Genomic DNA, 24,963 nt, shown 5'->3' on the forward strand with positions numbered 1-24,963 from the left:
ATATGTGCATAAATACTGCATCGCTTTGGAACAGTGCACCCTGAAACAAATGAACAACGCAAATATGCACAAATCTACATCCTAGATCCACATGACGAAAACTATCAATCAAAGTGCTGCATCGCAACAGGCACGGATTCAAAACGAAACACCTCCCGTCTCAGACATACGTTAATGGCAGCGAAGGCTACAACGGGCTTCTCACACAGCACAGGCAAATCGATTACAGCTCCAAAACAACACGTCCCAAATACTACACATGCAACAACGCGCCTCTCAAACGGCACAAGCAAAACATACACCGGGAAAATTCATTCGGATTAATGAATGTCATTTGCAATCACTGTCATTCAGTTCACTTCCCTGAAGAAACAACTGGCAATACAAGTAATACATTTACACGTTGTTGTCAAAAGGGTCAAATTAGACTGCCTTCTTTACATTCATATACTGAATATCTACAGAAGATTCTAACTGACGCTGTACCTGAAAGTGAAATCTTTATCAACTGCATTAGATCCTACAAATCGGTATCCACTATGAACATTAACGGTGGCACTGCACGTGACATCCGTCTTCAAAAAATGTTAATTATTGATGAATGTACAATGGCATGAAGTCACTTACTCAACACCATTCATAAACTTCTACAAACGTTTATGAATAATAATATTCGATTTGGAGGAAAGGTACTTTTATTAGGAGGAGATTTTAAACAGTGATTAGCTATTCTTCCAGATGCCATGCACTCAGCTATTGTTCAGTGCACCTTAAAATACGCAGACAATTGGCATTGCTTTCAAAAGATACAGTTAGTAAAAAAGATACGATGTCCAGAAACAGATCATAACAATTGCTTATTACAACTGAGAGATGGTACACTCACCAATACAGATGGACTTCAGCCACATATTATTACAATTCCTCAAGCCTTTATCTGCGACGACTTAGTTACAGAGAGATTTGGAACAGCAATCTCATTAGACCAAATGCCCCTTTTAACACAATGCACTATATTATGTCCAAAAAATATTAATGTGGAAAACATAAATACCCAAGTCATTCCATTACTTCCTGGAGAGACACAACTCTTTCTAAGCTCACACAAACTTGACTCTGATCACAACAATAACCATCTTCATTGACCTTACAAGTTCTGAGCTGGAATTACCTTTTACACTTAAACGGCGTGTACAAAGAAATTTTACAATAAACCTTTACACTGTGCCACACACTTTATTGTTTGCTTTCTATTTGCATCATCTACACCTTCACACTATTCTATATCTCATTCATACATCACGCTCTTTGTCATTCCCAACACCAGGGGTTGGCGAGCGAAGCGAGCAGGGGGCGGAGCCCCCTAGTTGTGAAGGTATTGTAATCTTAATTCTGTCAAGCTGCATTGTAACAAGGTGCAATCCAACAAGATTAATAAAGAAATGCATTTTAGTGAAAGTTGTCTGTTTGGGACAGTGCTGCTGGAATAGTCAGTAGCTCCATGAATTATATAAATTACTCAGAAAAATAAATAAATAAATGGATGGATGAATGGAAAAAGGGCTTCAGAAGGGCATGCTTAACACTAGAATTACCAGAGCGTACGAAAAAACTCATAATCCCGGCCCACCTTAAATCCGTTCACACCTCTCTGTCGGCGTCTTTTGTGTTGTAAATGTGTCAATCAGCACAAACAGCAAGCAGCCTAGTATCCCATCCCCCTGCACACCGCTGCAGTTCAATTCACAAAGAAGGTTCTCAGTGTTTATCACGGAGTGAAGTGCTTGGAGTTGTAGAGGATAAATAATACATCGTCATTTGGAATACATACATTTCATGTGTATTCCTTGTCTACAACAATCTATAAATCTTTTAAAACTGAAACTTTTTTATGTTTTAGTAATAATTGACAAAATATAGACATGAAGTATATAGTGTGTGAAGCTTGAAGTCCAAATATCAAATAAAAACTTTCACAAAAGGTACAAGTATAAAAAAACAAGTGCACTTTTATTTAAGAATATAACCAAAAAAAAAAAGCAGGTTACGGTAGACTGTTAATACGACAGCTTGCGTGGTGCAATGGTAAGAATTGCTGACTCCCAATCAAGAGGTCGCGGGTTCAATACTGGCTGCTTCCCAAATTTACCATTTTGAGTAGTGAGCTGCTTTTATTGTTAATATTACACAATAAAAACATAAATTTGATTTGTGTCTGTAACAGCCGGTGTAAATTTATAGTACTTGTCAAAGTCAGAGTTTTTTTCAGTTTTATGCTCTTACTCTCACAAGTATGTTTCATAATTACCTTGGTAGATTTATTTTGCAAAAAATGTTGAAGAGATTAAAAGGTTATTTCCAATATATTGCTTTTTACAAGTTCATTTTACTGTTCATTTTCATTAATTTCAGGCATTTTCAGACTACCAGATTCAGCAAATGACAGCTAGCTTTGTTGACCAATTTGGATTTAATGATGAAGAATTTGCCGAACAAGACGACAGTATAAAGTGAGAACGCGATAATAAATATTTACTGTAATTCAGTTATTTGCATGTGTTTTAAGTAATTATTACATTTCAACAGATTAGCATTTATATCTCTTTAGCAAATTGCTTTTACAGGAAATAATAGGAGAATAATGCTGCTACTATATTAATTTTAAGTAATTAACACATTTTCCTATACTTGTATTTTCCCTGGACCTGCTGGTTTTCTTCCACCCAAAACACATGCCTGATTAATGAACTGGTGATTCTAAAATGATCTTATGCGGGTGTGTGCAGGAATGATTCCTGGAATGACCAGGAACCCAGTCCAAGATTGGTTTTAGCCTTGTGTCCTATCCAGGCTCTGGCCCCCATGACTCTGTACTAAATTAAGCAGCTTTAATGTTATTTTATAATTAAAAAACTAATATGTAGTAGTGCAAAGATAAACCAACTGTAAAGTTACTCATTTTTTATCCTTATTTTACTGTTATCCTTTTTATTTTAAGGATATTTTAAACATTGACTTGTAATGTCAGAACTTTTAAGTTTCTCACATTTAACACTTTATAATAAATTGTATGAAGTTAGAAATCTAGGATATGTCTGATATTCTCTATAATCCTAGACTATAACATTATGTGAAAATTGCGTGTCATTAACTTTTTTTTTTAGTGCCACGTTTGACAGGATTGCTGAAATAAATTTTACACTGGAGGCTGATGATGATAGTGTAAGTACTATACAAAAGAGAAGGTAAAACGTTTAATAAATCATTTCTGTATTTTTCCTTTGCATTCTGGAAGGAATAAGTGCAGGCCTGTGTATGATTTGTATGCATTTAGCATTAAATATTTTTAAACCTTAGCTTTTTAGAAGAGTGTATATCATACAGGTTGTCTTACTAGAGCTTGTGTATGTTAATATCTATTATTGATTATACTCCTAGAAATATGTGTAATTTAATAAATATGAGTTAGACGCTGCATCAGAAGTCCCGACTGGGTCCGAATATTAGATTGATTGCTGCATGCATATAGTATGCATGTCCTACTCGTGTCTGTGTATGGTTTTTTTTGAGTACTCTCATTTTCCACCCATATTCAAAGACTAAAAAACTAAACAGATCCAGTGTGTGGAAGTGGGGGGAATTATGGGGGTGGGTGTCAATGCATTCTGCTTTGTGCCCATTGGTCCTAGGCATTTTGCCAACTCTAAAACTGGATTGAATGGTTTCAGGATCATTGTTCATAGTAAAATGATCTAAGTGACTTTTTAGCTTTATGTCATTGGCCTTCTAGTTTCTCATAGAAACTTTAATGAAATAACTACTGTAGTGATGTATTTTAGTCAAAGTATATTCTTTTTATACACTTTTAAAATATTGCTAAATTAATTAAAATAGTAATATATCTAGAAGCTTAATATCTATTTTAATAATTTTGTATTTTAACTTTTAATTATAGATCCAAAAGGTTTACTGGTTTGTTTTTTAAATTTATAGCCAAATGGAGGCATATTTGAAGCATGTTATAAAGAACGAATTCAACAATTTGATGATAAAGAAGATGAAGAAGATATATGGGAAGAGAAAGAAATAAACTATGCAACGCAAGTCAAATCAAGAACAAGGTAAGTACTAATATGATGTGATCACAGTCTTTCTCCCTTTACATATACAATATTTTTTTAGATGAATTTTTCTTGCAAGTCACTTAAAAATAATTGCAGGACATAATGCATAATAATTGTGCAAGTATTATTCTGCAAGTGCCTGTCATTAAAATAAATCTAATTTTGAAAGAGATTGCCTTGCCACATGTAGAAATCTGGAGAAAGCACATCCAGTGTAAGAAATGATTAGACACAACACAAAGAACAATTTAAAAATTTTCTTTTGTTAAGTGGCCAAAAGTATGACGATATAGGCAGGCAGATAAAAAAATCAATATCTCAGATCGTTTGTATTAATGATATATGCCAAAAGTTTTAAATTAATGACGACAGCCTCAACGATAAAACAAATACTTACAATCAAGTGTTCTTTTATAATCACAGAAATTGTATCTTTCTAAAAAAAGAAGTAAATGAAAATGAGTCTGTCAGTTTCAAACAAAAACTATAAGTATATTTTAAATAGTTTTTAACTAAAATAAAAGCTCAGGAAAATTTATCAAGTCTAAATAAGAACAAATATTTACTCTGCCAACTATACACACCAGCCAGTCTCCAAGAACTATCAGCCAATATAAACAACTTTTGCTTTTGTTTAGATGACCCTTTACAGACAGTGACTTGGCTAACTATAAATCAGTTATCCAAAACAATTACTCAATTTTGTAAAAAAAAAAAAAAAAAAGTTTTTGTTTATCCCAGGTATTTAACTAATAAGAGTATCTATCTAATAAGAAAAAAAATTAAATCAAATTAAGCAGTATCTCAGCTAAATCAAATTTTTAGTGCTGTCAATAGTAGTAATGAATAAAATAAGCAGCTCTTGCAGTACTTTGCATTTTAATTCTAATTTTCCTTAGCTTTCAAACATATGCTCCTAGACCAGCAAATCCTGTTTATATCATCCCAAATAAATCCAGAGTGCTTTTTCACACAATTTGATCAAATGTGCCATCTTCTGCAAGACACTGATTCCCTACTGGTGAACCTGCAGTATTCCGTATACTGAGCCACATTGTTCTGGTATAGCTTTAAGTGTCATGTGGTGCACATGAACACATAATCAACTAGCACTTAGGTAAGCTCCGTTCAGCTAACCATTGCATATGGTTTGTTTTTTATTGTTGCAGCTCTTAGTGTTTAATCTTCTTGTCCATCAGCTTCTGACTCTTATAATAGTTCCTCACCTGTGCTTTTTGTCCCCTCCTATTTTTTGTGTTCATTTTTATCTGACATCAGAATATTCCTGATCTAATTTCAACATGTCCATCAATTGGATTAAAAAAAAGTATATATATATATATATATATATATATATATATATATATATATATATATATATATATATATATATATATATATGTATATGTATGTATATATATATATATATATATATATATATATATATATATATATATATATATATATATATATATATATATGTATATAATGCTACAAATCTCTACCATTGATTGTGCATCTAGGAAAAGTCTCTTTATCCTCGTAACATCTGAAGCTAAACTGACAGAAAAAAGGCAAGCTGTTGAAAAATGAAGTTTAAAAAAAGGGTCCTGCTGGCATTTATTTCAGTTACAGCACTAAAACTGTTTTTTCATGTCTTCATTTTTCAAATAACGCTATCTTCAGCTGTCCATTTTATACTGAAAAGTATATATTTTTCCAGATGAAACGAGACATAACTAAATAAAATACTACTCTTAAACAATGTATTTGGTAATATTTGGTTGAAATTTTAAGAAATTATTTTTCTTTCTCATGATCACCTAACCTAAGACTATAATCAAAATAATCTGTAACAAGTGCATAGTACTTAGTAAGGTAATTAATTATAGTATAGCTTCATCAAAATGTTTATCCAGTTTAGTGCTTCTACATAGCTAAGTTGTATGGCTCATAAATATGTTATATTGTGAGAACATACGTCACCAGATTCTGGTGAGTTCATTAATGTGTGATCATTCTTTTGTAGTCTATGTGGTGTATAATTGCTGAAAATCAGAATATATATGCAAACCACAATCTAAGATAGGGAGATACAGACAGAAAGCGGAAAATATTATATTGATTTTTAAAACCATAATCAGTTTGCATGAACATGCCTAAGGCCAGTGACACACTACGTGACTTTGAGTTGTAGAGCATGTTACATTTAATAACTGCAGTCCTTGAGGATGTCAGATTACACAAATAGGAATTGCAGGAAATGCATATTACACAAATCCTTCATGACTTCTTTTTTATCATTTTATCAAATTACCTGTGACATGCATCTAACTTAAAGTACCAATTAACCAAGAATAATGTTAAAAATATGCTAGAATAAAAAAAAACAGTTATCTGGACATTTTAAGTTGTTCACACTAAACATCAGAAAAAAAAGGTTGCATGATCTTACTGGCACTGGCATGGACCTTGAATCTCTTTGGTACTATCACCATGCTTTGATTGTCTTGATTGATGTTCTGATTTTGGGCCATAGTAAATATTTCTTAAATTATCTTAATTGATATGTCAGTTCAAGATTGACTTCAAGACTGGTCATTATGTGATTCTTAGTACTACCTGTATAAGCAGGGTCAGTTGCCTTTTTTTTTGTTATTCATAGTACAAAAGGTGGAATTCTAAGAACCTTTTGGGTGTGCAACCTAGGATGAATTCTGTAGACCCTCTCAGGACTTTAAGTAGAGCACATTTATTAAGAGTCTTCAGAATATTTGTTAATAGGCTATGTATACTTTGTGCCCCTCTGTTTATAAAAGGAGATCCTAAAGCTATATATGTGCCTTATCTTTACTGGATGTTGTAACAGATGTAAGGATTGTCATACAAAGTATTCTCTAAAAAAGATTTTTTTTTTAAAAATTAACATACTTTCCATGATAAAGGATGCAGTTAAAAGATGGATCACGTGAGGTGCAATATTATACAGTAGTGTTTGCATTTTGCGATTGTTTCTGAACTTGCGTCATGTAAACTTTCTCAAATAAGGTATAAAGGGACAGAAAACACATTGTGTAGAACTGTTTTTGTAGTACCATGACAAGAGGTATGGCCTGTGTATACATACATTGTGTCCCAGAGACTATAGGTTGTTAGGTTCTCAATGAAATAATCTAATTCTCTAGAGAAATAAGGTCAAATTGTTTTAAGGATCTCTTAGTATATACTGTATTCAGTAATGCAAAAATTAGCCTTAGTGAGGGAAAGTTCCTGTCATTTGTTTGAGGATTCTGCCTGTTTCAGTAGACATAAAATGTGTTTAAGGAGTGTGTTGAGTTTTATAACTGAAACAATGGTTTTATATCTTGTTTAGTTAAAGATATTTGTACATGGAACTAAAAACACTTGTGCATCAATTGAACTGTTCTAAATATGTAATTGTTTGCCATAAAATGTATTACTTGTTTTTATTTCTTTTTATTAACAGGAACCTTGGGTTTGAAAGACCAAGCAAGTAGCATTGCACTAATGAAAAGCATATTTTGTTGTTTTTAATAGGTTTGGCATTTCTCGTACCTCAGAAAGCTCCTCAAAAAGTGACTTGGAAAACGGTGATCAAGATGGTAGTATTGGTTCAGAAGATGATGAACCCGAGTCAAAGCCAGAAGTAGGAGCTGAAAAACAAAATAGTGGAAAAAAAGAGTTTCAAGAGGACAGTCCACAATCACCAGAAAGTAAGAATCAAATAGCAAAAAATAGATTAATATAAATTAAGTCAACATTTCTTCATTGAGTACTTAAAGAGTAAAGCCGAACTGTGAATAAAACTGGAATAAGGGTTGTGATTCTATTATTATGACTTAGGTAGTGTTTTTCACTTTTTATTCTTTGGATAGCTTCTGTTATTTAAAACATGTTTTTTGAAGGTTATTTACCCCGAGAACCTAGTGGTATCATTATTTTAATGTCCATCTGTTATCTTTCAATTATTTCTGTTATATTTTTGTATTCACAACAGCAACATCTTGTTTTCGATATGTACTACCATTTTAAGGTCTCATTGCTAAGACACAACACCCTGTTGCTGGGGAAGTGCTGTTCCCGGAAGCCACATATTTCAACGTCACTAGCATGATGCTTTAAAAGGCAACACTGTGTATTTTGTTATGTCCAATATTTCTTTCACTATCAAAAGACTTCTGGTTTATTTCTCAGTCTTTTGTGCTTTTGGTAAAACAATTTTTGCTTTTAGATTTTGACTTTTGAGTTAGTGTTTTGACAACAAAGACAACAAATGTTTTGACTTCCCAGGTTTTACTCCTTGCTAAACTTTGGTGTGTGGGTATCTCTTTGTCTCAACATGATTGGCACCAGCCACTAGGATGCATTTCTTACATGACATGGCAAAGTCATAGGCCTATTTAAGATATGATTGATCCCAAAATGAACCATGTTTTTAGTGAACTTATACAAACACAAAAAGAAGTGGGGGAAATAAAAGAACAGTCATGCGGTTTGTAAACAGGTTAAAGATCTCTCAGCCTCATCTCAACAAATGGTTACTGAGCTTAACAGGATACAGGAGAAAGTTAATGGGCCAAGAGATGTTACAATGCAGCCATTACCTATACTGCAAAAGAGTCACAAATACCCCATCCCACTTGTTTGTCTGGTGACCAACAAATGTATAGGGGTTTTCTAAATCAGTGCTGATTTTCATATTCCTCTGACAGGGCTAAAGTGCCATATATTATAACTTTTTTAGATTATAAGAATATAGAATGAAAGACGTAAAATGGGCATTCTTGAGATATAATACAACCCCCCTAGCTGTTATTCTCGAGTGGTCTATAAGAATTTTAAAAAGAGGCAGCGGTCAATTGGAATTTAAGCAGGGAACTGAACATCAGTGAATATCTCACAGCTTTCCAAGCAGTTAGTGGCTGGTGTTTAATGGGAGGAGCACACCCTTATATCAGTGTTTAAAAAGGGTCTTTTGTCCAAATGAAAGATGAGTTAGCTAGTCATAATGTGAGAAATACATTGAAGACATCATAACTTGGCACAAGAATAAAGGAGTAAAAAGAAATTGGAAAGGGACACTTACTGCTGAAGCAATTAAAGATATAAAAATATGTTAGCGAACTGATGATGCTAGGAAGAAGTAGCCCCTGGGGAAAGAATGTCAGAGAAGAGTGTCTGAGTGCTTATGATTTTTTTTTTTATCCAGAATACAGATCATACTGTGACAAACTGTCAGAAAATACCAAAGTTGCAAGGAAACACATTATGTCAGGGTCAGTAGGGTGGGCTGTTTAAAGATTCCTTGCTGGTAAGGCCCTTAATCTGCAATTACTCCATCCTGGGTATGATGTTAATCTGCACTTAATCCTGCAAGGAGGTTCCAATTTACAGGGAAAACTTGGGGGTTGGCGGCAGGACTAGCACTCCAGCCACCATAAAAAACCTCACTGTTTAAGTGTGGTGCTGAGGTGTTACCCAATGCACTCGGGTCATAATCCAGGTGGTCTGGCGTGCAGTAGGTGTGACAATATGCTATCAGCGTATGCTCCCAACCTCTCTAACTCTCTCTCTTGCTGGTTCCCATCACTATTGAAGGATTCCATACTTACAGAGGCTGATGAAAGTTTTATCAGATCCAGGTTAGAACAAGACCTTCCAATACACTACCTGCTGCACAGTTAAACATACAAACCCAGAATTGTGTCTTTTGACTGGAATCTGTTAAGGATTAAGTTAAGGCTATTCATCAGAAAATAATGCATTTCTTTGTGATTGTTAGTTGTCATCTTTATTTTAATTCAGGGTTTCTGTGGCTGGAAAAATGCAATCCAATAATTTTTTGGTCAAACAGAGAGATTGTTAAATGGAGCCCTATCTGCCTCAATAATTGTCTTAATTCTGTTAATGCACAATGATACAGTAAATTGCTGTTCCCTATAACTGCTCCTTGCATATTATACTGATGAGTGAGATGCATTCAGAAAATAAAAGTCAACATTGTCCGCCCCATGTCATCCAGGTGATCCAGGTGAACTAAAAAGGAAGATGTATGTGGCATTGCAACTATGGTTGTCACAATACCAACATTTTGGAATTCTTACCAATTCAGTACCATGGCAAAAAGAGAAATCCCATTCACCAAACTCTTATTCTTTAAAAAATATATGTATGAGCAAATAAAAACTCAAATAATGGAATTTAGCCTTCAATGAGCTCAACAGTTGCTTTTAATTTAAATTGAAACAATTTGTGCTTTTATTCTGTAACACAGTTTAAAATATATAAATGTATTTCATTAACATCAGCTTTAAATGGTGATATAGCCATCACACAATTAGCTATTTTTTAAGTAATCTAGTACCGACATTCATAGATATCGAAGTATAATGAACTTTCTATTGTACAGTTTTCCATGCAGAGGCTTCGAAGTGCCATGACAAAAAAATAAGAAACCAACCAAATCATAATATTATGAACTATTACACCAACCACCGTGTTCATGCTGTGCAATCGTTGTGGTTGTTTTGTAATGTAAATGTGTCAGAATGGAATCCATCAGAATCTTTGTACTTAATCTTCTTACTTCTCATTTTTAGGATAACATAAAATTTATAATGATATAACTTTGGTTCTGAGTAGAATATTTTTAAAATACTAAGAACACTTTTAGAACGTTAAAAACGCAACATCTCTTTTATAAACCGAGATATAACAGTTTAAACTAAAGTCCAAATTTATTGACATAGTGACAAACTAAAAGTGTTGTGTAAGCCAGCAGATGAGCTCTTTGTTGCATCTAAATATCTGCCTAAAAGACTACCAGTATATTATATTGAAACTTGACTAAACAGTAAGGATGCTTAAGCAAGCTATAGCCTAAATCAGTAATGTAATTTAGAACTTAGTCACATTAAATGTATATAGCATATAGAGCATTACTGTTAGATGTATTCACACATAAAAAGAAATAAAGAGCTGCTATCTCAAACAGAAATAGAAACAATACGCTTTTTGGATACAAACAATTTAACCCATTTTGATACTAGTTGTTAATGTAACGTTACCATAATTTGAAACACACTCTTCATGTAAAATTAGGGTGGTGATAATTCAAGTGCTTACCCAGGTGTGACGTGTTTCCTACTTTTGATTATATTGTTCCAAGTCATTGAACCAGCGATGTCGTCCTGAGCATCTGCCTCAAAGGCAAAGCATTTCCAGACATGACTTCTGCTCACGGATCACAGAACTGGAGGAACTGTGATAGTCCAGACTAATACTTCTATTTGCTTATTATATTCTGTGTTTTAATATTTTACATAACCTACAAAGTGAAATTGGTGCTGCTAGAGACTGGTGGCATGGTGTGTGTTGGTCAAGCATGAAAGTAAGTTACATTGTACTCTGCACAACTGAGAGTAAATCTAAAGTTATCTTTTTATCATAGCAGAAAAAAAACAATCTAGTTTCTGCCATTCTATTGTAGGCTCCTTCTGAGAGTTTAAAACAGGTTCAAAGATTTGTTGGGTTCATCCATCCATCCATTTTCCAACCCACTGAATCCAAACACAGGGTCACGGGGGTCTGCTGGAGCCAATCCCAGCCAACACAGGGCACAAGGCAGGGTGCCAACCCACCGCAGTTGTTGGGTTCATAAATTATTAATTGCTGGTTTATTAACAATTTTAGTAAGATTATTTGACCCATTACATTATTAACCTACAAAAGCCAGAAAAAAAAATTATTTAGATTAAGGAAGCACAAGAGTCATTTGGTCAATTAAAACAGTTATTTACCTCAGCACCCAAAATTCATCACCCTGAAAGCTTCAAACACTTCATTCTGGAAGTAGTCTCATCCAATATTAGGCTGGGGGTGATATGAATTAGGAAATGTGCGTTCTTTTTACATTAATTAATTTTACTGTGCAAAATTACATTGTCTTCGGTGGGTTGGCACCCTGCCTGGGAATAGTTCCTGCCTTGTGCCCTGTGTTGGCTGGGATTGGCTCCAGCAGACCCCCGTGACCCTGTGTTTGGATTCAGCGGGTTGGAAAATGGATGGATGGAAAATTACATTGTAGAGAGTAATGAATTATTGGCTATTAAATTAGCACTAGACGAATGAAAGCAATGGTGCAAGAGAATACAATTCCTTTTTATAATCTGTACTGACCGTGAGAACTTAATGTATTTAAAGTTAGCTGAAAGGTTCAATGCTCAACCAGGCCAATGGGCATTATTCTTCAGCCATTTTGTTTTGTAATTTTGTACAGATCAGATATTAAAAATGGGAAAAATTGATGTTTTCTCCTATAATTTTGAGCCAGGTGTACCAGAGGATCCATCAGAAAATATCAAGCCAAGTCAAGTTGGCTTGGTGCTGCACCCACCACACGACAAAACAACTCGGGATCCCGGTTGGCAACCCCCCAGGCAGACACGCAGTCCAGTCCCACCCTCCAGAAATGACCCTCTATCTGCCGCAGCCAGGTGTTACGTGGGCGACCCCTTGGCCTGGTCCAGCCACTTGGGTCCCCAATAATGAGGATCTTACGAGCCGGATCAACTTCGGGGAAACGCGCCACATGGCTGTAGTGCTGTAACTGACACTCCCTCACAATACAGGTAATGTGCTTCATTTGGGACTCCATGAGCAACCGCTCATTTGACACAAAGTCAAACCAACGGTACCCAAGGATTTTCCAGAGAGACACAACTCAGAAAATATACTGCAGGCATTTTAAGATAGATAGATAGATACTTTATTAATCCCAAGGGGAAATTCACATACTCCAGCAGCAGCATACCGATAAAGAAACAATATTAAATTAATAAGTGATAAAAAATGCAGGTAAAACAGACAATAATTTTGTATAATGTTAACGTTTACCCCCCAAGGGTGGAATTGAAGAGTCACATAGTGTGGGGGAGGAACGATCTCCTCAGTCTGCCAGTGGAGCAGGACAGTGACAGCAGTCTGTCTCTGAAGCTGCTCCTCTGTCTGGAGATGACACTGTTTAGTGGATGCAGTGGATTCTCCATGATTAACAGGAGCCTGCTCAGCACCCGTCGCTCTGCCACAGATGTCAAACTGTCCAGCTCCGTGCCTACAATAGAGCCTGCCTTCCTCACCAGTTTGTCAGTTTGTCCAGGCGTGAGGCGTCCTTCTTCTTTATGCTGCCTCCCCAGCACACCACTGCGTAGAAGAGGGCGCTCGCCACAACCGTCTGATAGAACATCTGCAGCATCTTATTGCAGATGTTGAAGGACGCCAGCCTCCTAAGGAAGTATAGTCTGCTCTGTCCTCTCTTGCACAGAGCATCAGTATTGGCAGTCCAGTCCAATTTATCATCCAGCTATACTCCCAGGTATTTATAGGTCTGCACCCTCTGCACACAGTCACCTCTGATGATCACGGGGTCCATGAGGGGTCTGGGTCTCCTAAAATCCACCACCAGTTCCTTGGTTTTGCTGGTGTTCAGTTGTAGGTTGTTTAAGTTGCACCATTTAACAAAGTCCTTGATTAGGTTCCTGTACTCCTCCTCCTGCCCACTCCTGATGCAGCCCACGATAGCAGTGTCGTCAACGAACTTTTGCACGTGGCAGGACTCCCAAGTTGTACAGTAATCCCTCCTCCATCGCGGGAGTTGCGTTCCAGAGCCACCCGCGAAATAAGAAAATCCGCGAAGTAGAAACCATATGTTTATATGGTTATTTTTTATATTGTCATGCTTGGGTCACAGATTTGCACAGAAACACCGGAGGTTGTAGAGAGACAGGAACGTTATTCAAACACTGCAAACAAACATTTGTCTCTTTTTCAAAAGTTTAAACTGTGCTCCATGACAAGACAGAGATGACAGTTCTGTCTCACAATTAAAAGAATGCAAACATATCTTCCTCTTCAAAGGAGTGTGCGTCAGGAGCAGTGACTGTCATAAAGACAGAGAAAGCAAACAAATCAATAGGCTTTTAAGTATGCGAAGCACCGCGGCACAAAGCTGTTGAAGGCGGCAGCTCACACCCCCTCCGTCAGGAGCAGGGAGAGAGAGAGAGAGAGAGAGACAGATAAAAACAAAGAGTGAAAAATCAATATGTGCCCTTTGAGCTTTTAAGTATGCGAAGCACCGTGCAGCATGTCGTTTCAGGAAGCAGCTGCACAAAAGATAGCAACGTGAAGATAATCTTTCAGCATTTTTAGACGAGCGTCAGTATCGTCTAGGTGTGCGAACAGCCCCCCTGCTCAATCCCCATACGTCAGGATCACAGATAGTCAGCGCAAGAGAGAGAGAAAAGTAAGTTGGGTAGCTTGTCAGCCATCTGCCAATAGCGTCCCTTGTATGAAATCAACTGGGCAAACCAACTGAGGAAGCATGTACCAGAAATTAAAAGACCCATTGTCTGTAGAAATCCGCGAACCAGCAAAAAATCCGCGATATATATTTAAATATGCTTACATATAAAATCCGCGATGGAGTGAAGCCGCGAAAGGCGAAGCGCGATATAGCGAGGGATCACTGTATTGGAAGTCCAATGTATATAGGCTGAACAGGACCGGAGAAAGTACAGTCCCCTGCGGCACTCTTGTGTTGCTGACCACAATGTCAGACGTGCAGTTCCCGAGACGCACATACTGAGGTCTGTCTGTAAGATAGTCCACGATCCATGCCACCAGGTATGAATCTACTCCCATCTCTGTCAGCTTGTCCCTAAGAAGCAGAGGTTGGATGGTGTTGAAAGCGCTAGAGAAGTCCAGAAACATAATTCTTACAGCACCACTGCCTGTCCAAGTGGGAGAGGGATCAGTGTAGCATGTAGGTGATGGCATCCTCCGCTCCCACCTTTTAAGGTCTCATTGCTATGATGCGATGTTGTGTTCCTGGGTGTGTAGTTCGTGGAGGTTATGCATTTCAACCATTACAGTGTGTTCGATGGCATCCATGGTTACTTTTTGCTTTCAAAAGATTCTCGGTTCATTTGTCAATCTATTTTTACTTCAGATCTTGACTTTGGGTTAACGTTTTGATAATAACAGTACTTTGGTGCATGCTTATCTCCTGTTCTTAACATGTGTACCAGAAGATTACCATTATTGTTTAATAAGTGGCATAACACCTATAATGATTGTATGAAATTTAAATCAGTCATTACTGACACTGAAAACAATGCAGACTTTTTCACTTCTTCACAAATGGGATGCCTTTCACTGATGCCAGTCCGGAAAGGCATCAAAAAGCTGAAGTTATTTTCTTCTCGGAATAGCAAAGCAGGCAGTTTTGGTTTATACAGACATAAAAAAAACACTTTAATGGATAAAATAGTTAAAAAGATAAAAGTAATAAAAGATAAACTTACTATTGGACTTCTGAAGGTAACTTGAAGACTAACCCTTTTCTCTCAGCTTGCCTCCTGACTTCTCCCTTTAACGTAATGCTTTTGAAGCCAGCAGATGAGTCCTTTGTAAGGAAGATACATTAAAGACTTTAGACATCACGACACTATTGAGCTGTACCCAGCCCCAAATAATACATGAGTATGACAAAATAAGAGGGGGAAGAGTTTAAATACATGAGGAAGAGTTCAGTGAAAGGGGTAAAGAAATAACTTATAGAACTGCCTCTCACTTTTACATGGGATGGCTGGTCTGTTAATCTACAGTACTAAACAAGCACTCCCATCTTACTTTCAACTAACTCTGTTCTCCACACTCTGGCCTGCTAATCTAAGCTCATGCTGCCTTCACATAATATGAGAGTTTTCAGATTTTCCACTTGTGAGGTTTCACCATCCCACTTTGTTGAGTTCAACTGAATTTCCATTTAGATATTTGGGAGAATTGTGAGATAGCTTTTGATTTGCTAGCTGTTCCCCACAAAAAGCACTTAAAAGAGAAGCTTGAATTTTTACAGTAAAATAAAGAGCTAATTAAGCATATTAAAAATGTATCACATCACTACACATACTATTTGATCACAAAAAAAGTATCCAATTCAGGTAATGTTTCCTGTTAATCGTAAGTGGTGGCACTACCTGGGGAACACTTGTGGCCTCAGTGCAGTGCTTTGTACTGTCAGCCACAGCCAGTATGGAATTTCAAGATGTTAGAGGTCAGCTAGGACAAAGAAAATTAAACCGTAAATTGTGCCACTGAGCCTTGAGTGTTTAACATGACAGGAAAAACAAATCATATGTCTTGTAACTCCAACAATCACTAACACTTAGCCTAAAAGGACACTAAGCAATTCTCTGTGAAATAGCACACAAAGAGTTGTTTTCCCCTTATAGCGCTACTAAGTTAATTATAACATGCTTCTTAGAACAAATAAACACTTTCATAACCAGGAGGCACCACACAAGAAGAACACAAACAACAAAAGGAAAACAGTAAGCTAAAAGACAGGCACTTAATATCATGATATGCGAGGAGGAAGACAAAACAAGCTTCCAGCGCAGAGTAAAAAAGTAAACAAAACCCAACAAGTATAAATCACCAGTGAGAAATGAGTGCTGTAATATTTTCCTCCTTGTTCTTTATTTCAATAAACATACATGCATCCATTGTTTATATTTGATGAAACCAGTGTTCTGGTAACGCATCTAAATTGTTAATCATTCTGCATCTGTGGTTGAGTGAGATACTACATGAATGCAAAATATATATATATATTTTTAATTATTATTATTTCTGGGGTGTTTCAATAACTTTAAATCTCAACCACTACCCCAAAGCTGTGCCATCTTTTTCTGGTCAGATTCAGGGACTGAAGCAAAGATGGCAACTCCAGCCTGGGGACCCCTTGCAACCACTCCATCTATACAGGTGCCCTTTCCCATTTCCCAGAAAGATTCCTGTATGTCTCTATCTGGTTCCCAGCACAAACATTATAATCTTAGTTAAAATAAAAGAATTTTCTAAACTTAAACATGATTGTTTTTAGATGCCACCAGGACAGCAACATTTGAAGATACAGTGAACTCTAAGCCCCCACCAGCTTGTGTTGCTGTGGACATTGGCTCTAGTGTTTGGGATAAAACCACTGGCTCTCGTGATAAAGCAGAAAATGAGGAGAAAGGATGGGCAAAATTCACAGACTTTCAAGCTTTCTGCTGGTAAGTGTAGACCTATATGCACTAGAATAATAATAATAATAATAATAATAATAATAATAATAATAAAAAACAGAAAGGCCTCACTTGATTCTTGAAGGTTGAGAGATTGACAATATTAGTGATATACTTCATATTTGTAATTCCAGGACACATTAAAAATATTTCTTTAGAACTGTAAAATTTTAAAATTTTTACCTTTTGCAATTCAGCATTTTACAATTTTACAATGTAATAGTGTATGAAGAAAGACAAAGACAGTACTCCTTTATTGTAGGTTTTTATTGTAAATGCTGTTTTTGTAGCTCAGAATCTGTTCCCAGATGTAGCTCACCGGTTGACACGGACAGTAATGATTCTAATGGACATTCCAAGCAAAACCAAGAAAAAAATTGTGAGTATGCCAGCTGTACTTTATTAATTATGTATTGAAAATATATATATGTACTTGGGTTTGTAAATATAAACTTCATTTTAACAAGAAGTAACAGATTGAGGGGTTTCTGATAAAGAAATGTACAAATAGATAAAAGTCAAAAATAAAGCTAACTGCAGTATTGCATGGAAAGGACAGCAAATGTGGCAGGGCACACATGTCAAGAAATGTTCACTAAGCAAGAGTTTTCTTTTCTGTTACAAATTAGATACACACTGTCATTTTTATGACAATGGTCTCAGAAATAGAATAAAAAAAGAACATTACAAATAAATTACATATTGTAAGCAGCAGATAAAAGCAGTTTGGTATTAAAAGTCTGTAAAACCTTTATTAAGACTTCAGAATGACTTGAGATAACATGCATTTCAGAAGCACATTTAAACATGGGGCAGCACTTTAATAAAGCAGACACTTTTTACCTGCACTTGCACTGCCTTCTATTACCCTGCATTTCATGAGATATCACACCGTACTCCTTTTAATGAAAGACCTATTTATGGTAGATGGCATATTAAAATTTTTAAAAAGCCCAAAGAATGAAGCTAAAAAAGAATAACTACTTTTTTGAAGTAAAAATGCCACAGGTTTATAGATTTCTGTATGTTTTCATTATTACACTATACTAAACTATTACTATTGCTATACTATCCTCCTAAGGGAAATGAAAGACAGTATTGGGAGTATGTAAAATTCTGTTTTATGCTGATGTTTCAAACTTAAGCTAACAACAAGATTTTTTCTTATCTTTATTAATTCATTTGATTTCTATTTTACTAGTTGGGTGAGCCACTAGAGGTCGCAGTACACTCTCAGTTAGTAAGCACAGGGACACAAGTATTTTAACATCATGTACTGTATTAGCATTCATTAGTAGGTTTCTGCAGTCAGTATTAAAAAAAAAACATCGTTTCCGACTCCTGAGTTTGTAATTTAAGCCAATATATGGTACCGGTCATCCAGAATTTTTCATGTTTTGATAGAGGTGCATACCTTTTTTTATCAAGGTACCATTAAATTGATTTACTAATATAGTCCATGCACTACTACAATGTGTGTATAATGGCCATTACAGCTTGAAATGACAGATTTTTGAATATATTGTTCACATATGGATGTAAAGCCCCATATTCAGCAGCAATTCCTTCAGTGTCCTAATGATAAACTCCCTTAAAAACATGTCAGTCTGTTGGTTTTTTATTTATTTATTTATTTATTTATTTTTTATACCAATTCCGACTCCAGCAATCCAATAATTGCTTGCAACTCCGACTCCACAGCCCTGTTCATTAGAGGGTGTTGTACCTTATAAATTCATATAGTGCCCCAGACGTAGTTACTTCAAGGGCCCTAGGTTAACAGAAAAGTACAAGGAATAGGCAGAATGCAGAGATGTTTCCCCCAAAACTACAGAAATGTAGTATATGATTCATCTGGAGACCTGTCTGTGATTTTGGAGAAGAGAAGAGGAATGGGACACAAAGAATACTTTGCTATTTAACTCTACTGCGATTTGATACCGCAGAGAGACTTCACTCAGCCAGGGGGAGCTCTTGTAAGACTTTGTAGGGGTTTTCTCACTCCAGAAAAGGCTGCAGGGTTTGCTCCAGAAGGAACCCAGCTTAAAGTACAAAGCCACCTCTTCCAAATTTATACGGATGAACGTAGACCCTTGAGATGAGTTAGGGAAGTGCTCAGATTGCAAGAAGGTAATGTGGCATTGCTGTGTGGAAGAGTGTGGAGCACTTTATTTATTTATTTGTTTGTTTGTTTATTTATTTTTGTGATGCTTGTGCACTAAACTTTTTGGATGGTGTTCTAGAGGACAAATCCCCCATGCCTCATGAACAGGGTTCAGGGTTTCCTTTTGTTTATTTATCTCTTTTATTTCAGTTCTTCTACTGTTTGTTCTTTCATTGTGCTTAATTTGTATTGCCCTACCCTGAGCAAAAGTGCAGGCACACAGACATGCTGCTCGTCATATATACGGTATGTGTTACATATGCTTTGTGTGTGTGTGTATTCAAGCTTTGGTCACAGAGTTGCACAGGAGACTGTGTACCTTGGAAACCTGATCCCTTTTCCAATCTTTATTGCTGAACTGCCAAGTATAAACACAACACCTTACTTAGAAAGGGTTTGTCAACAGCAGAAAAGCACACAGGTCACAATTGTCAAATATGGTGGTCCAGCTGCCCTCTCCAGGTCAAAAGAACATAAAGTCCTGCTCATCAAGCGGGTTCAACGGCAAAGGCAGCAGCAACTGGAGCAGATGCAGTTTGAGGGAGAGAGGACTGGAGAGGGAGCTGTTAGGTTGGCTGGTGCTCAGGTTTTTAAATGTTTTAAACCTCATTTGAGAAGCATGTTACGCGGTAAGCCTGCAGCTGATTCCGCAGAGAACGGGTAAAAGTGTGTTTGTTTCTCATTGAAATACTGTTTAAGGGGGAGTTTCTGAAGGCCATAGGTTTACTGTTTAACAGAGAGACCACTCGCAGTTAAGAGTGTAAAAGCATGCTGCTGGCAGTGCTATGTGGGAGAAAAAACAAAGCAGGGGAGGTATTGCCTATGAGTGATGGTCACCACCATTATGGGCAGCTAACTGGCAGCGACACCAGTCACAGCATATATACAAACACAAACTCATTATCCTGTACTTTCTGACATTTAGAATGTAGTAGCCTGGACAATACTCCTTTATATACTTCTGAAATGATTGTACATTTAATCAATTTGCCACTCCTGTTGGTTAGTTTAGTAAATCTGAAATAGTCTAAGTGATGAGATGAAAATGAAAAGCACATACTGTACAAGGTTTGTTCATTTTAAAAAAAACAGTGTTGACTGTAATATATGAGTAAGTAATATTAAGATTAGTAATGAAGAATGCTACGCCGGCTCTGCCCCCTTCCACTCTGAACCAGAGGTGTACACTAAGGATCATTGCATATTGTAATCTTTTTAGTTAGCCAATAAAAGGTGTCATTTTGCTTGGCTTTTCTCTACATTCATAATGGCTAACACGGTACAACACCCTAGTTCTCCCTAACAAAGAGAAGAATGTAACCTGAATTTGCCAGGCCTAGTATAAGCCAAAATAATACTTAACCAACCACAGTCCTGTCATCTTCCAGTAGACCCTGGAATGATCTGTTTTGACCATATGTTTAAGCATTGCATTATTTTGAAAACCCAATGCTAATATGCTGTTATTATTACTAATTCTTTTGTAGTCATCCTAGACAAATAACATCACATAGATTAACAGGAACTGGTGCTGTCCTGGTGTTAATCTTACAAATTTATAACTGAGTAAGGCACCTGACTATGAAGATATGGCCAGTGCCAAAATATCACACAACATATTCAAAATCTGGAAATGTGCAGTGTGTCCAAGTTATATTGAGTAAAGATGGGCCTGGGTGCGCTTCATTAGATTGTCTGACAAATTTTAATGTGTACTTGTTTGTGCAACATTTTTCAGTTAGTGCAACTTCACCTTGTGTCTGGAATGTTTGTGTGGCACGTAAAGCACCTTTGGTGGCATCTGACAGCAGTTCGTCTGGTGAATCGGAAAGTGATGAAGATGAAGATAAAGCAGGCATTGTCACCGAAACCATAACAACAGGTTGTGGCCATGAAACAATCAAGCTGACTATGGATACCAAAAATGAAAAAGCTGTTTTCACAAGGTATGTTAGTATATTTCAGTGCTATTGAAGGGGATAGGTAAGAAGGTTTTGCTAGGAATTTCATTTGACATCCCCATTTGCCTTGATGTTTTCCTGAGTGTATTTTCCCCTTGTTTCCCATTTTCACATCAGTGTTTATTGACTTTGTGATAGCTGGTTTGGTAATATGGATGAACTACTGAATAACTTTCTAGTTTGCATTTATCTTTTGGTCTCCTTTCTTTATTGTTTTAAATCATATTCATGCTTAGAGGCAAAATTACTTTTTTTAAACTAAAAATATGTAAAATATAGGTACAATTTAAATAATGCAACATATCTCTGGCATATATATACAGTAGAGTCTCGCTTATCCGACATAAACGGGCCAGCAGAACGTCGGATAAGCGAAAATGTCGGATAATGGGAGGTGTTAAGAAAAAGCCTATTAAACGTCAAACTATGTTATAATTTTACACATTGCGAACCTAATACAGTGGAACCTCGGTTCACGAACGTCTCTGAAAACGTACAAATCCGGTTATGACCAAAAAGTTTGCCAAACTTTTGCCTCTATTCACGACCACACACTAGGTATACGAACAAGCCAGTTTCCCTTTCGGCTTGTGCGCACCGATGATTTCCGCACGTGTTCAGTCTCTCTCTGTGCATTCCCTGTGCAGACAGAGAGACAGCGCGAGAGAGACACACGCACGCACGCATGCGCACACACACACACACACACACGAGAGAGAGAGACGCACGCATGCACGCACCCTCCCACCCGTGCGAGAGAGAGACGCACACACACACACGCACGCACGAGAGACACACATGCACACACACCAGAGAGGGCTGGCCACATAATCCACTGTAATCATGTTTTACAACAGAACAACAGGACAATATAACTGAAAAAATGAACTTAGCAACAAAAAATAGACTACACTCATGCATGCAACTTGCAGTTCTTGCCGATTGATGCGTTTTTTTTTTGTTCGGTGGGACGTTGGATAAAACAGAATGTTGAATAAGCGAAGGTCGGATAAGCGAGACTCTACTGTTGTGTGTATGTATATATATATATATATATATATATATATATATATATATATATATATATATATATATATACACACACACACACACACACACACACACATAAAATACAAATTTAACACATTCACATACTCACTCATCAATAAAAACACTATTTCCTTTTTAGTTAAAAAAGCTGAAATTTGGCAGGATGATGCATCTAGGCCAGAAGGCATATGCTAAGAATGGACATTTTCATATATTACTTTTAGGGGTACACCCCCAAAAGAAAAACTAAATACCCCAAAATCTTACAGCACTTTGATGGACTTAATTGAAATTTTGTGACATTATAGAAGAAAAAATTTGCAGACACTTTTTTTTTTTATTTGTTCTTATTTGTCAGTAATAATGCTTGATGAGTGGGTCATTTTTTCTACTGTATGTCATCAAGGAAGGAAAGAAGGAATCATGCAGAGGAGTGCAGCTCCCGCTTTATGCAAATGAAGGCCACTACCAGAAACAAAGTGGGGGGGGGGGGGGGTGTTACAAAAGTCCTGCAAAGCTCAAAGTAGACATACTTTGAAAGTTGCCTTGTTAGGTACAAGTGTTGCTCTCTATTCTGTCAGCTTCTAGTTACTCCTCACAGTGTATAAAAAAATACACACATATGAAAGGGGTCGCCCCCCTTGGATTGTTGATCGTGCTTATATACAGCACATATACTTTGAACAATGGAGAGGGAAATGACGGGCCCTTGGTGGTGAAATACATGCAATATTGCCGAGAACTGAGGCATCCCTTTGGAATTCCTGTTTGCAAATCAGAAACAGTGAAGAGCTGATACAACATACCAGCTCACTTCAAGCCCTGGGTACAACTCAAGCCAGGAGAGATGTTATGCCTTGGCAATCACAAGTTTAAACTCTTGCTCAGCTCAGTAAAGAAGCCCCCCCATGGACAGAACATATAGGAGGTGGATGTTACAGTGCTTTTTAGTGGGCTGCTGCCGCTGTACCCTATCTTCCCACCCTGATCGAATCTTATTGTATACATAGTTCAGGACATTATTTCTTTTCATCATTTATTTTTCTGCACAAATATTTTACTCCTGGGTAATTGTATGTGGCATGTTCAAGAGTAAGTAGCTCCAGTGAACTAATAATATTAACCCTTGGTTAAAAAAATAATATAATAACAAATACAGTATCATATGTCAGAAAAGTACTCAGTTACATAGTACCTCTGATACAACAAATTAACTGAGGTCCATTGTTTTAGGAAATTTCCCAGACTAAGCCAGGTAATATAGCTGGTACATACAGTACATACAGTATACCGTATACTGTATAGTGAGAGAACACCAGGGAGTAGAACAAGTACAGTTCACAAGAATAATACAGCAAAATATATACTCCATTCTGATTGTGTGCTTTGCATCTGTCCACCACTTTCCTTGAGCTTAAAAGTTGATGATATAAAAACTAACTCTGTTATTTATACATGTAGTATTCTCTCTACAGTTCCGATGCTGTTTCAGATAAAAATGAGACTAATCTTTTTTCAGTAAAAATCCTCCAGCCTTTCCTTGTCACTAAACAAGGGCAGGTGTAGGTGTTTTTACTTCTTTCTGTTATATATACCATTCCTTTAACCTGCCTAAGTTCATTGATATTTTGACAAACGGATATTTGTGACATTATTCTGGTTTATTTACTGTGGCCAACAACAGCAAGGTCTTCATTAATATTTGTTGTTATTATTTTCTGTTCATAATATTTATTATTCACCTCTATACATGCTTTTTCCAAAGGCTTCAGTTTATCTGTGTGTAGCATGTAAAAGTACACTGTATGTAATGTGTGATGTTGGGGAGCCCCTATATGCCACTCTGACTGAAAACATTAATTTGCATAAATACATGCTTTATCAAAAATAGTGGTTTCTTAACACAAATCCAAATTAAGAAGATATAAATAATAAAAGAAATGCAAAGTAACAAATGTCTAAACAGAAGTAAAATTCTGCTGTCTGTCTGTGGTTGGTTCTCCCTCCTTTATTTCATTGTACTGCGCCTGAAAGAGTGAAGAATATTTCTAAATGACCTCCTTGCCCAGTGAAATCTTTTCCCCACTTCACCTCCTAACTCTAAGCTCTGTTGGTCTCTGGTTAGCGTTCTACTGTATTTCTGAGTTTACTTGTGAATTCAAGACCCTCTCCAGGAGGTCCCATGTCTCTCCCCCAGACTGGGCTACCTTTTGTGGTCCTTGATTTGCCAGCATTCCTGACTCTTAGTTCCATACCAAGCACCCACAGGTTTTTTCTCATCCTCACGATTCCGCATAACATGGCACAAGACCTCTACCCTTACCCCTGTGCTGTCCCCTGATCTGGGTAAACTCTGCTGGTTTTCACCATAGTGGATCAATGCACCTGAAAGCAATTAGTTAGTGATTAAACACACTGACCTCTAGTGGTGTGCTGGAAAGCCTGCTACACATCTATCAAACCTAATAATTCTACCTCCCCTACCTTTGTCAAAAGAAAATTTGTTAATAAAATAA

The 24,963-nt window shown here is 36.7% G+C and overlaps 1 protein-coding gene across 4 annotated transcripts in view; it reads left to right on the top strand.

Moving 5' to 3' along the window:
• Positions 1-24,963, top strand: part of ppp6r2a (protein phosphatase 6, regulatory subunit 2a) — a 176,103-nt gene that overhangs the window by 137,099 nt on the left and 14,041 nt on the right. For all 4 annotated transcript variants that reach the window (XM_051935201.1, XM_051935215.1, XM_051935209.1 and 1 more), the window contains exons 16-22: positions 2,413-2,510; positions 3,165-3,222; positions 3,994-4,121; positions 7,683-7,858; positions 17,089-17,260; positions 17,563-17,651; positions 21,175-21,382. In XM_051935201.1, coding sequence (XP_051791161.1) covers positions 2,413-2,510; positions 3,165-3,222; positions 3,994-4,121; positions 7,683-7,858; positions 17,089-17,260; positions 17,563-17,651; positions 21,175-21,382 — 929 coding nt within the window. The remainder of the gene's footprint in view (positions 1-2,412; positions 2,511-3,164; positions 3,223-3,993; positions 4,122-7,682; positions 7,859-17,088; positions 17,261-17,562; positions 17,652-21,174; positions 21,383-24,963) is intronic.

Source organism: Erpetoichthys calabaricus, chromosome 1 (assembly GCF_900747795.2).
Source record: "Erpetoichthys calabaricus chromosome 1, fErpCal1.3, whole genome shotgun sequence".
In the NCBI taxonomy this organism is placed as follows: Eukaryota; Metazoa; Chordata; class Cladistia; order Polypteriformes; family Polypteridae; genus Erpetoichthys; species Erpetoichthys calabaricus.